This window comes from Pholcus phalangioides, unplaced genomic scaffold (genome assembly GCF_987345545.1).
Source record: "Pholcus phalangioides strain wild (caught in Gottingen) unplaced genomic scaffold, Ppha-v1.0 ptg000015l_1, whole genome shotgun sequence".
NCBI lineage: Eukaryota > Metazoa > Arthropoda > Arachnida > Araneae > Pholcidae > Pholcus > Pholcus phalangioides.
Window position 1 is genome coordinate 38,672,361 of NW_028301608.1, and position 14,783 is coordinate 38,687,143.

General features: G+C 34.2%; 1 protein-coding gene across 2 annotated transcripts; it reads left to right on the top strand.

The window, feature by feature from the left end:
* The first annotated feature begins 669 nt into the window (after positions 1–669).
* Positions 670–14,135, top strand: LOC149075975 (uncharacterized). 2 transcript variants are annotated; one of them, XM_089243497.1, is made up of 5 exons: positions 670–861; positions 5,328–5,365; positions 5,601–5,711; positions 12,025–12,051; positions 13,727–14,135. In XM_089243497.1, the coding sequence occupies exons 1-5, from the start codon at positions 729–731 to the stop codon at positions 13,814–13,816; spliced, it is 399 nt and encodes a 132-aa protein (XP_089099623.1). In that variant the 5' UTR covers positions 670–728; the 3' UTR covers positions 13,817–14,135. The 2 variants fall into 2 exon arrangements, with proteins under 2 accessions (XP_089099623.1, XP_089099622.1); XM_089243496.1 differs by lacking the exons at positions 12,025–12,051; positions 13,727–14,135 and adding exons at positions 7,730–7,756; positions 9,920–10,027.
* Positions 14,136–14,783: the final 648 nt, after the last annotated feature.

The following is a 14,783-nucleotide window of genomic DNA, read 5'->3' on the forward strand; positions in this document are numbered from 1 at the left end:
ATTTATGAAGGTTGCAATATACTAATAAGCACACTTTCAAAGGAAGTTACAATGTCGGAGCGATGTCCAAATTCTAAGTTGGTGATAAGAAGGGGTTGTAATGTAGGCGAGGCCTTATTTATTTCCTTATAGCAATGAGGCTATTTGCTTTTATCCGTCAGGAAATGGCCATAAGAGAAATCGAATATTTGACGTCAGCGGATTCAAAGCGAGTTTGAAAGAAATATAGACAAATAACATATATACGAGCACGTGTCTATAAAAATACGTATTATATTACCCACTAATCTCTGCGATGATTTTTTAATCGCATTTATTATACGACAGGAAACGGAATGAGCTCAAACTATATCAATATAGTGACTCTTGCTTTCAAGTGTTTGCTTTCATTTTTTTTTTTGGCGTTGATGTATTTTACTTGCGAAGAAAAAATATATAAACGGCACCCGGGGATCAAAAAGAGATTGCGTCAAAAATCCTTGAACTTCTGTGATGTATGAATGAATACGAAACAATTATCAAAAGCGCAGTATTTCCTCAATGGTTGAAAATATTATTCGTGCAATCCTTGAACGTGTGCATCATTTTGGAAAGAGGTGGGAAAAAAGAGAGAAAGAGGATGTGCGTTCATTCAAGTGGCTATTTAAAGAGAGGAGATCCGAATCCTTTCACAATATTTTGTTTAGAGTTTGACCAGAATATTTTGAACAGAGAAGAAGATTGGAAGAATGGCTTCGTTTAAGATTTGCTATGCATTGGTGTTCGTGGCTGTTTTACTGCCATTTTCGGAATGCCAAGAAGTCAATGAAAATTTGGATTCTTGCGTCAATGAAATCGTGGATTGGGTCCGAAGAATTGATGGTAAAATGGCTTTCGTTATAAAATATTTTACAATATTTCATTATAAATCACCTAAAGTCTCAAATATTTTTATGTTTCTTCTTTTCTTTTCCCTTTTTTGTCACGGATACAAAGTTTTTATTGTCTACATCAGTATTCTTCAACCTCTGGTTTGTGGAAATTTCCTACCGGTCCGCGAAGCATTTTGCCCATTTCATATAGTCACTACATGATCCCAAATTTAATATATATTATACCATCTCTATATAGTATTGGTTTATGCTTCTGTATTAGCAATTTTCCCACTCCCCCACCTCCAGCCAACCTGCGGCTGATCAAGTCAGTTAAAATGTGTAAAAAAAGTAATTATTCCATACTTTAATAAGTTATTCTATGAAATAACTACATGAATTAACTAATGGTAGATAGTTAAAGTGTAGAATAAACAATTTAGTTTAATTAGACATGAATGAATGAATGAGCAGAATTATACAAATTATTAGCGTTCAAAATGTTATTTATAGAGACTATAAAAAAATCATTTGTTACAATAGGAATTACTCAAACGGCACTTGGAATTACAGTTGACCTTGCTTAATCGGAAAATGGATAATCTCGTTTCCCACTCATACTGATAAAATACTCTAGAACCGAAATTTTTCCCCATAGAGACAATATTAAATTTTTCCCTTAATGTGATAATTTCTAAAAGTTTTCCCCACTTAATCGAATATTGGAGTTCACACGATAGCTGTAAATACATATCAACCACTATGTACGTAATATTTTTATTGAATAAAGAATTCAAAAATTAAATAAAATACGTGAACAGTTAAGATTTATGAAAACTTTAGAATTGGTGCCCTGTAATGTCAAATTTATCTTCAGTACATTTAATTATTTTATTTTAATTTTGCTCTTTGTTTAGTCCATAAAGAGCGCTAACTTTTTCAATAAAAGAAAAAATCTTTAAAAATCTGCACTAACGCCATGACTTCATGCAATGTCTAAAAATTAGAACAAAAATTACGCGAAAAGAAATACAAATACACCGCCACAACAGGCAAAATGCTCAACAAGGTGGCTGAGAAAAAGATGCCCATAACAAATGTGGATGTCATGTATTCCGCGGCGGGGGGGATGGGGGGGGGGTGGTGTAGCAGTAGTAGGTAGGGCCTCCAAAAAATGGCTCGGGAATCCATGATGTTCTTAAGTCAGCCACCTCGTTGGGCAATTTGCCTGTTGTGGCGTTGTATTTGTATTTGTATTTCTAAAATACAGCAACGCAATTAAAAATACAATCATAAAACTAAAGACTATATTATATACATGATAAAATATAATACATTGCCCATAAAAGTATTTGTGGTTGTCTTATCTAAGAATGGATAGCTTCTCGACTTACCCCAACATACAAGTACTTATATTTATCGCATTTCTTTTCTTTTTCTTTTTTTTTTGGGGAATTTCTGTTGGAGAAACAGATTAAAGGTTTCGAATGGAATAAATAACAATAATTTAAAAAAAAAACTGAAACTGTCGAAGAGCATTTAATTTTTCAAGCTCGAGTATAAAGCATTGCAAAAAATGTGGATGAAATTAAAGAAGATTTGCGAAAGAACGGAGCTTATTCAGAAGACGAAAAGAAATCTAATTTCGACGGTGTCGACTAATTTCTTTTGCAATGGTCTTATGCTGAAAAGAAGAAAAATTCATCAATCAACCACACCATGATCAGGCAAAAAACAGAGGAAATCACCAAAGATTTTGAAAACTCAAAAAATATAAAAACATAATATGTGGTAGTTATAAACTGAAGAGCCAAAAAAACTGGCACAGGCATGCGTATGCAAATAAAGAGATATGGAACCAATCAGAGTACGGCGCTGCGGTCGGCAACGCCTATATAACACAACAAGTGTCTGGCATAATTGTTAGATCGGTTACTGCTGCTACAATGGCAGGTTATCGAGATTTAAATGAGTTTGAACGTGGTGTTATAGTCGGCGCACGAGAGATGGGGCATAGCATCTCCGAGGTAGCGATGAAATTCGGATTTTCACGTACGACCATTTCACGAGTGTACCGTGAATATCGGGAATCCGCTAAAAAATTAAATCTACGACATCGCTGCGGCCGGGAAATGATCATGCAAGAAAGCTTTACGCCTCGTCTGGGCCCGACAACACCGACATTGGACTGTTGAGGACTGGAAACACGTTGCCTGGTCTGACGAGTCTCGGTTCCAATTGCTTCGAGCTGATGGACGTGTACGGGTATGGAGACAACCTCATGAATCCATGGACCCTACATGTCAACAGGGGACTGTTCAAGCTGGTGGAGGCTCTGTGATGGTATGGGGCGTGTGCAGTTGGTGTGATATGGGACTCCTGATACGTCTAGATACGACTCTAACAGGTACGAAGCATCCTGTCTGATCACCTGCACCCATTCATGTCCATTGTGCATTCCGACGGACTTGGACAATTTCAGCAGAACAATGCGACACCCCACACGTCCAGAATTGCTACAAAGTGGCTCCAGGAACACTTTTCTGACTTCAGACACTTCCGCTGGCCACCAAAATCTCCAGACACGAACATTATTGAACATATCTGGGATGCCTTGCAACGTGCTGTTCAGAAGAGATCTCCACCCCCTCTTACTCCTACGGATTTATGGACAGCCATGCAGGATTCATGGTGTCAATTACCTCCAGCACTACTTCAGACATTAGTCGAGTCCATGCCACGTCGTGTTGCGGCACTTCTGTGGGCTCGCGGGGGCCCTACACGATATTAGGCAGGTGTACCAGTTTTTTTGGCTCTTCAGTGTATATAATTTCAATTTTAAATTTCATTTCTGTTGATGTATCTCTCTCAGCATTGGGCTAATTCGATTTTGAATTTATTCCGTCCTATACATTTTTAGTATGCATAAGTAGCACAGGCTGGTTCTACTCTGGGCCACAATCAACATCCGGTTAAAAGATTTCGCATTTGATGTTCTATAAATTCTTCATCCAATTCCAGTGTCGCTACTTTTTGTTTTCGAGTGAAGCGAGTAGACTCTTGTAGTAAACTTGATTGTGTAGGTCGTTAAATAAGCTCATAGAGCTTCTTGCATGTAAGTTTGAATCATATTGAAGAGTGTACGATTTTGAAGGTATCATCTGATTATCTTAATGATGACACTAAAAGAACGAAAAAGGTCGTGACCCGATAATGTGATAGTCTCTTCACCCGAAAACAAAAAGTAGTGGCAGTGGAGTCGGGATAAAAAATTTATACAACATAAAATGCGAATCGTCAATCCCTCCGGTGGACCCTATTCCAAAACCCTTTCTTCTTTTGGTGGATCCATGGCCTTGGCTCTGAATACACTCTTTCTCAAATCAAATTCAATATTATATATATATATTTTTAAATGCATGATGAAAGTGAAGGAATTGCCGGGAAGTGCAGAATTAGCAAGTTTTAATATATCCAGTTAGCCTATACACTTCTTCAAAATGCTTTCTTCTTGTTTATTCTCTGCGTCAGTGGTTCCAACCTTTCATGCTCAAAAGTACCCTATTGGGAATGAGTATTGCTTATCCCTTGAAATGCTTAAGAAACTTTATTTATGTATACAGTATCCCTTTTAGAAGCTTAGAAATGTTTTCGAGGCTTGTGCTACTCCCAGAAATGTGTAAGAGATTTTCCGATCACAATGTTTGACTTGAATGAACGCATTTTTTTCCGCTGAGCAACCGGAAGTTAGTGTACGGTAACTAACCCAAAAGGATTCTCTGCCATCGTAATAGTGGTTATATTTAACCTTTGAAGACGGTATCCATTGTGGGTCGAAACGCGTTAGAAATGTCTGGGTTAGCCTTTTGTTTGCCTTTTTCGTTCTTTCCAGTCAACGAATTGTTTACTTTTCGTTATTTAACTTTAATGTTCTTGAAAATATCTAGATTTTAATGTCCTTAGAAACGCGTAAAAGGTTTGCTTATTCCCAGAAGTGTATTAAAGGAGGGCGTTACGTACACCGACAAATTCTTTGAAGGTGTGCACATCTCCTAACATGCAAAGAAAGCTTAGCATCCTTTGATGAACGTGCGAAGCTATTGAACTTCTCGAAATGGAAAAAGACGCCTGTACCCCATAATATGCATATATGGAATTTATATGCAATTTATATGGGAGATGCGTTTCTATAAATGCGTAGAAAGCTTGTGTATTTACTCCCTTGTTTATATTTTACTATAAATAATAACAAAAAAAAAATTTTTTTTTTCGTTGTTTCACTTTTTTTTTCTACCATTGCTGATTATTTTTTTCAGTTCCTATTGAATAGCCAGTCACGTACCTCCAACGGTGCGCGTCTCACAGATTGGGAACCACTATTTTATGTCTTCTGAATCATTTTTCGCTTCATGAGAATTATTTACAAGAAATCTCATTTACTTATTCATAATATCAAAATTTCATTCTTTTTTACAGATCTAATGCCAGAATGTTCAAAAAAGAAGATTCCTCAGGTAAAAATATTATTACAAAACATATATTCTTTAAAATTATTTGCCTTTTCTGCATGTTGCCTTTCTTTCATTACTGCTTGCTAAATGTGGAAATACTCATAATTTTTCTCTTGAAAATTCAGTACGAAATATGTTCTCCTATACATATATCTTTGTGAGCAGAATAAAAACTGGTTGTAAACATTTATGTCGCGTATAGATTTTATTATTATTGCTGTTTTGAACTTCTGAATAGGCTCTAACGATGTTCGAAGAGATGAGAGACATGAGCGAGCAAGGATATGGCGCATTATTCCAGAAGTTGAAAGGGCTAGAAGGAATGACCGTCCCTCAAATGACTCAAATTGTAAGTGAAAATAACGTTGCATTTTGGTACTTGGATTCTAGCACGTAGATACAAATACAAGGCCACAACAGGCAAAATGCCCAAAGAGGTGGCTGAGAAAAAGATGTCCATAACAGATATGGATGTCATATATTTCGAAAATACAGCAACCCAATTAAAAATGCAATTACAAACAATATATATATATATACATGATGAAATATTATACAATGCCCATAAAGAATGCTTATGGTTGTCTTATTGTAAGTATGGATATCTTCTCGATTTACCCCATGTTTATCGTATTTCTTTTCAAACGTGTCAATTGTGTTAGAATTTACTACCCCCGTGGGTAAGCTATTCCAAGCCAACGAGGATACTCGTAGCTCTTCTCTGCACCCCTTCAACCAAGTCTATATCCCTCCGTAGGTATAGTCTCCAAAACTGTAGATAATATAATAGATGTGCTTAAACACATGTCCAACATTTTTACCATTTCCATAACAGAAAAAATTCAGTGAACATTAAATTTCTTTTTAAAAAAATACGTAAAATTTCCATAACTTAGATAAGAGAAAAATTTCAAAAAGAAGAAAATTGGTGCAATTTTCTGATAATGAATAGAAATTATTATATATAGCATTTAAATAATTTTCTGATTTTTCAAAAGTATTTTATTTATATATGTCTCGATAAATGTAATAAATCCGGTTATTATAGTAATCGTAGTCCGTTTTGGTAAGTTTGATGAATTTTGTTCATATATTGCGAATTTACCACATTTACAGTGATTATGTGTAATCCTTAATTTGTATCTGTAATCGGCGGGAAATCGTCAATGAACTACTCAAGTTCATCGGTAAACCTCAGTCTGAGATGATGAATTTTGCAATCGGTAATGTCGATTGGTTTAAAAATGTTGATAACTGTGAAAAGAATCAACACTGAAAAACATAAAATTCTGTTCTCTCTTCTTTACGCTTATTTTAATTTGATTAAAATTTTATGTGTAATATTATTATGTAACACGTATTACATTTATTATGAAGCACGTGTATCACACGTATCACGTACGAACAAAACTGTTAAGTAATATACCTATTTGATTTCTGCACCATATATCTATCGAACATACCAACTTCATCTGGGAATTAATGTGCATAGTCAGTTAAAGTGATAAATGCAATGAAATTTATCAAATTTACTGAATCGCGCGATTGATTATGTTTAATAATCGGTGATTATGCATAATTACTGATTTACCACATTCACCGTAACATAAATATAATAGAAGGGATGATGCAAGGTGGTAGGGAAAAATTATTTAATTGCCTTATGAAGTAATATTGCAGTATAATATGTATTCATTTATTACAGTATGAATAGATGACGAAAACAGAATTTCGTTTAAGGCTTTATGTAATGCTTAAGAATTTATTTTTTCGATTACGAGTACCGTATTTTCCTGCATATAATGCGGATTAAACGCTTAAAAAATATCGGTAAATGCACCACTAGATTATTTGCTGATGACCGTGTAATTTACCGTATCATTCACCATCAATCTGATCAAGAACAACTAGATAACTTAGATATAAATTAGGAGGACATGATTATACGCAAGAAATTACGGTAATTTCTATTTTGTTGAAGTTTCAAGTTTTATTTGAAGCTTGGTCTTATAGCAGGGGTTCTTAACATATGGGTCGTGACACAAGGCGCTTGCGAGATGGGTCTCATATTAATATTTAAAAAATCCTCTTTCAAATCCGCTATTTTCACTAATGTCATAACTCAAACATTTTAATAACAAGAAGTATTTAATAAGCATTTCCTAAATTCAAAATAGACCCACGCGTCATGGATTAGGAAGTTGGTTTATTTTAGGCAGTGCTAAAAAAGGGTTAAGAACCCCTTTATCCATTTGATAATAGTAATTTAAATAGAATTCAAAATATATTCAACATTATGTAGCTCTTTCACCGGCTGTCATATTTCTACTAATACAATACACGCTCTTTCTTTCTATTCTCGTGTAGATTAAAAGACTGATAGCTGTAGAAAAGGTGAGTGAAATATTGATTGGAAATTAACAGAGAGTAATTATATAATTCAGTGAAACCTCGCTGCAACGATACTCGATGTAACGGCGAATTCCTCTACTCTAATATATATATTTTTTAAATTTTGTTTAAAATCACCTATAGCACAATGTTAAACTCCTTTCGATACAACGATGTCCTTTAGTACAATAAACCCCCCCCCCCGTTACATTTTTTGAGGATATTTTGAAACCCGCGCTACAACGATATTTTTTTTATATTTCGCTCAAAAAATATTCTTCAATATATATATATATACACACATTTTTAAATCATCACACATTGTAGTTCTTTCGAGGACGTGCAATAATATCGAACTTTGGCACCACCTTATCACCAAAAGTGTTGATGAAGTTTTCAGTATCGCCACTTTCTGTGTATGACACAAAAATGAAACATTAATAAACTTCTTTGCAGGGGTAATAAAGCGAACTGAATTTTGTTGGATGGCCCTTATTAGATTACCCCTTATCAATTAACTAATCAAATAAAAGAATTTGCGGTGAGAAAATGCTCAAAAACGCTCATATTTTGGTGATACAGCTATTTTGAAATGATGCAAACATTGGCCTAAATTCGATGGCACGTGATAATAACGTGTCCTCTCGATATAACGATAATCCCTCTACAACGATATTTTGTCTGGATTCGCAGAATACCGTTAAATCGAGGTTTCACTGTACTACATAACAATAACTATTTTGATGTGATATTAAATTCTGTGTAGTTCTGTTCTTGATGAGCTTTAATGTAGAGTGCCGTCTCAAAGGATGGAAAACGAATTTTTTCAACAAACTTTGAGTACTGAATATAGACGGCATGAATCATTAAATATTTTCATTTAATTTAATTTGATTATAAGCCAACCGATTCGGTGTTTAACCGCTAACACACAGACATGTTTTATTTTTTATTTTTTATTATTTTTTACAGAACTTAAAATGGGGCCCCTTGGGCCTAGGGATTAAATTAGGTAACAGTAATTGGTTTTGGTCTACTATGTGGCAAATAAAAAATTTCTGTAGTCCTGCTTTTCTCAAATAAATGATGCGGATTGCATCCCCATGTATGTTAATCTCTAAATCACTCGAAACGCTATCACAATTAAATCGAAAAGCATGTTGCCATATTTGCTTACGATATGTCAGAAATAAATGACCGTGGTTAATGACATTACTTCTACGCCGGAGCCGAAACTAGAGGGGAGCAAAAGGGGAGCAACTGATCCGGGTGTTAAACTTTAGGGAGCGGCAAATTTAGGAAGGAATCGAAAATACCACTATAAAATTATTGAATTTTACAGTAGTGGGGGGGGGGCACCACTGTGCGGTTATGTGATAAGAGTGACGGACTCAACGGAACAAACATTCAATAATTACACTTCACTCATAGCTCGAAAAATAGATGGCAGTACTAAAAGTTCACGCACAACATTAGATAAGCACACTTTAAGGCACACAAGCACACACTTCCGGCGCAATTCATTCGGTAGTAAATTGCCCATGGCAAAAGACCGAAGTTGTTAGAAAGCAAGTGAAGGGTTAGCACAATAATGATTGCTTCTCGCCTTCATAAAAAATCCCAGTGGCCTGTTCTACATTAAAACTTTTTCTTAAGAAATTCAACGAAGTTTACATTACGCGTAGTTTAGCATAATTATGCATACATAGTTTGCATACATTTTTGTCGCACCACGGTCATTATCTGCAAACGAGGGCTAATTAGACCGGAACCTACAATTTATTGCCGATTCCGAACGGCAGGCTTGTTTTTTATACTCATCGGGAGGTTGGTGCGCTAACCCCTCGATGTGGGTCTCTTTGCGGTAGCAATCTTTTCAGTGGCCATGTCGCCGTTTCTGTTGTAACTCTGTGTCAGGAAAGTATTCTGACAAGCACGAACCGGGTATCGAACTCGCGATACCTCTATAAACATCCTTTGGTACTTTAGGCGAGTGCCTTATCTCTCGGGCTACCGCGCCCTGCATGCATAGTTAAAATTGCGCTTGCACGAAATGAATATAGTTTCAACTTCTATAAAAAAGTCAATTTTAAATTACTTTTTCGAATTTTAAAAGATTTATTTTGTTTGTTTAATACATTTTTTTTGTTATATCTCATGTTTTAGAAATGCTCAGAGGAAACAGTAAAAAAATTGGGACTAGTCGAAGAAGAATGGCAATTTCCTGATTGCGAAAAATTTGTGAAAAATGACTGATCTACAATAATACAAGTTCATGAACACTGCAATTTTTTATTTTTTTTTAATTTAAAAATTCCAAGTTGTCGCGATTCTTGAGAATCCTTCAATAAGCCAAAGATTGCATAAATTTGGATTACAGATTAATAAATTAATCTATATGTGGGTAATAATTATGGCATTGTCTCTCTTAGAAAAAAATAATATTTGCATTGAATATCTTCCGCTTATAAAATGAAAATTTTGTGCAAACGGTGTGATGACGATGATGTTCATAGATTGTTTGTTATACGCTACCTAATTCTAATATATAATAGCCAGTTTATTGTATTTAGTTTTTATGCGCAATATTGAATAATGGAATGTGAATATCTTGCTGTAATAGGAAGTTTCACGAGACTTTCTGGAATTATGTAAAAAAAAATTTGTACGGCAAATAAATACCGAATGAATTTTATTTTCTTCGTTTTTGTCTCTTTGTCGAAACAGTAGGTTGCATTCAGATAATGACAGTGTTCAGGATATCAGAAGGATTCACGATAGTTGGATTTTATATGCTTGCAAATTCTCATGTTCAAAATCATGTTCGGGATCGTCCTCTTCATGCCATCTGACTCTCGTGAGAGAACAGTTCCGGTCCTGTCATTGGTCTTGTCTGCATTGGCGATGTACTCTTTTTCAGCCTCTGAAGCCACACAAACGTTTTCCTCGCTGCAGATATATTCCTTTTTAATCTCAAAGAGCTAAGCACTGACTTGAAGGATTGTGTCTGTTTTGTGTTAGAAACATGGTGAATATGGAGATTTCACAGGTTATTTCATCAGAGAGTAACACTTAGAGTTGACGTCTTTCAGGATTCAGAGTTGTAAAGATATCTAACAGAAGAAAGTGCCTCCGGGGAAAGTGCGATGTATTACATGAAATTTAGCAATAAAATTCTGCAAAAAATTGTATGTGAATGTAGGTATGCTCTGCATCATCTTATCTGAAAAAATTTGAATGAGGTGAATTAATTCTTCATTTATATGAAGTCAAAACTTTTATATAAATAAAATTGAAAAAAAAATAATGATTTGTTGACAGATTTTACAAGGGAGCACCAGTATCGATCAGTGAGGAACAATGCAAGGTTATGGTGTCGCAGGAAATTTTTCTCTAATAGGGTTTTTAATAAATGGAATAACTTACCCCCAGAGGTAGTAAATTGCAACACAATTGACACGTTTAAAAAGAAATACGATAAACATGTTGGGGTAAATCGAGAAGCTATCCATACTTAGATTAAGGCAACCATAAGTATTCTTTATGGGCATTGTATAATATTTTATCATGTGTATATATTGTTTATAATTTTTATTAATTGCATTTTTAATTGCTGTATTTTTGAAATATATGACATCCATATTTTTATGGGCATCTTTTTCCTCAGCCACCTCGTTGGACATTTTGCCTGTTGTGGCGTTGTATTTGTATTTGTATTTATGTTTTTAATACAAATACAAAGCCACAACATGCCTAATGAGGTAGATGAGAAAAAGATGCCCATAACACAAATATGGATGTCATATATTTCTAAAATAAATACAGCAACACAATTAAAAATGCAATTATATGTGAAATTAAATGTATTTTTTTGAGTTGAAAAATTGAAAAAAACTCTTGAAAATTACAAAAAAAAACGAATGCTGGGGCCTAAAGGGTTGTAATAAGTTTTACGTGACATTGTGGATTGTGTAAAAAAATGTTGTTTGAAAAATAAGTATCAAATGAATTTTATTTACTTGGTTTCGTCTCTCTTTTTAAAGCACGGAATTTATGAGCTTGTGAATTTTCATGTTCAAAATTTTTAGAAACAGAACTGGTTTTAGTAGATTTTATTTAGTGTCTTATTTAGCAAAATAAAAAAATATTAAATTAAATAAGTATAGAAAAGAAGAAGAAAAAACTTACAAATATAACAAAAAACAATCGAAATCTCACTGTTATGCTTATTGCAATATAGATCGAAGTAACGGAATATGTTTTCATTTTAGATACGAGAAGTAGGGGCTCGGGAAAGTGTAAGTACACATTTTATTATAAACAATTTTTTGAAAGACTAAATCGTGAGAGTTGATAAATGAAATACATCAATATCTATCCGCTATAGTAATGTTATATTATAATTAAAATAACAAATTAATGTATAACTGTAGTTTTTGCATAAATTAAAGGCATTCTATTCTGATAAGATTACTTTAAATATCTTAAATTGCATTAAAATCATTAATACTTTAATTTAGTTATTTTGATAACAACATAACATTTTTAAATTTGGTGATAACTAATGGACAATGGTCACTTAAAAATTGATTCGATTTGAAATTCTTCAGTTAAAAATGCTGTGGACGTTCGTTCATGTTAGTCCATGTCTCTATACGAAAAAAATAATTTTATTATCCATTTTAAAAAATGGATAACATATCCATTCGTTAATTATATTGTCAATTATTTTTCAAATTTTCGAAAAAATGAAAGGAAATTTAAAAAAGGCCTGTTAAGCAAGTAATTTCTGATTATCAGATTGGGTGGAAAAACATGACTTTTATTTATGTGAACTGTTAATATGCATGTACTAGACAATACCACATTTTTCTACTAGTATTCGAAAATTATATAATAACATCTTTCTGCCGATTCAATCTACTCTGAACCGAAAAGTAATCAGTATGTATTTATTATGGTCATTTTTTTATATGCATAATAAGGCAAATGGTCATGCTAATCTTCAGTGATTTTTGCTGAGGCGTGTTTTATAAATTCTGAAAAACAATGTCATGTAAAACGAATGTTTGAAGAGTTGTTGAAAGAAAAAAAATGATGATCCACGGTATAATCACAAGGGAATGTATGAGAAAATCATTTTTTTCAAAGAGCCTACCTCTTGTGGCTATGTTTCCAATAGTTCACCTATTAGAAAAGAAATATTGCCAATGAAGTCCTCAACATTCATATCTCAACAAATTTACAGGCATTTTCACGAGAACTTATTGATTTAAAAAGTTATTCAACTATGCAAACTTTTAATTGAAAAAATTAAACACGAAAAGAAATATACTTAATCCACAAAATAAATTTTGTATAAGCTTTAACTAAATTAAAATAATGAATCAAAAATTTGAAATTTTTAACGGAATTAAGAAGCACATTTAGGGCAGATTAATCCTTCTTCTTCCGTCTTAGTGAATAGAAATTGGGGAGGGGGGGGGGGGTCACAAAGATCTGGTCACATGAAATTTCTGAAGAAAAAAATCGATTCTCACCCATGCGCAGTGAATATCGCATACCTGGCCATAAAATCAACCTGTCGAATATTCTAAAGAAACCTATATGACAGACAAAATTTTTTATATAGATTAAAATTACAATGAATGGATTAACGGACCAAAGTTGTGGAATAATGGAAACTGGGAAGAAATACAAATGCGTCGTGAGAAAATAGCATTGTAACGTGGTTCTCCGAACGACACTTCCGGCACGATATGGCAATTTGGCGAAAAACTAAGCACCACCCAAGCAGAAGAAATTAAGAGTCATGCGTTCAAACAAATAGCCACACGGCATAAGAACATCAAATTTCGAATTCAGTTCGAAACGAAATAAAAGAAACATACAGAAAATTGGCCATATTACCCCATCCGACACCTTATTTTAGAAAAATGTTCTAAACACTTTTTTTTTTTTTTGCTACAACAGGAATGTCGCCGCACGGTTGTCCAACAGTTGGGCGAATTGGATGATGAATGGCCATTTCCAGAATGTCGAAAATTCGTACAAAAAGAATAAATGACGCATACACACTCTTTCCATTAAAGAGAACCAGGAGTTATATTCTGATATGGTTTCATTGGTGTGAATCAACTGATCAATCACATTACGTTCCTGGTTATTTGTAGATTAAAGTACCTGTAATTAAAGAAATATATTTCTTACTAGTAAAAGGCTGTTATATTAAATTTTAATGTATTGGTTCCGGAACATAATTAATAGTTTATTAACATAAGTTAGTAGTTTCAGTCTGATTTCTTTTGCAGTTCCTTCAAACGTAGTTTTTCAATGTTGTGAGCTGTTGTAGTATTCGAATAAAATAAATAATGTGAACTTAGGTTCCTATCTCTTTTTTTTTCGATGCTACTCTGATATCAAATTCAGTTGTATCTGAACTGAACCAACGGAGCACGAACAGACTCTGTCGCATTAGCGATGTAAGCTCAATACCCCGAAGGGCATGAACATGCCGTAAAAATCCCAGTCAGTAGTCAGGCTGGTTACTACCAAAAGTAACAGGAGAATAGAAAAGTTGGGGAAAAAAACAGAAAATGAGATAAAAGTTGAACTACATACATAAAACATCACAGAGCCCTGCGAGGCTTTGTCCAAAATTATATCAGCAACGCGGACAGACCTCACGTGGACACGTAATATCGGGAGGGGGGGGGGGGGAAGATGTAGCTGAGTCGATGTCACTTTTGTATGGCACCCCCTTCGAGGGGTCACATTTCAAGGGAAAAGCGTAAATTGTGTACTAGAATCTAGCCACATCGAGTTCACGAGTTTTCGGAGTACGTTGCTCACGAGAGCTCGCAAGAAACGAACGAATTCACATTATTCCTTCGAGGTATGATGGTATACGAGGGATGGGGGGGGGCACATTATTTTTTATTTCAATGGAAACATTCTCATTTTAAAACTCTAAACGTCCATATTTTGTAAACTTATTTATTTACCATGGAAAATGGTGTTTTTCTTAGTT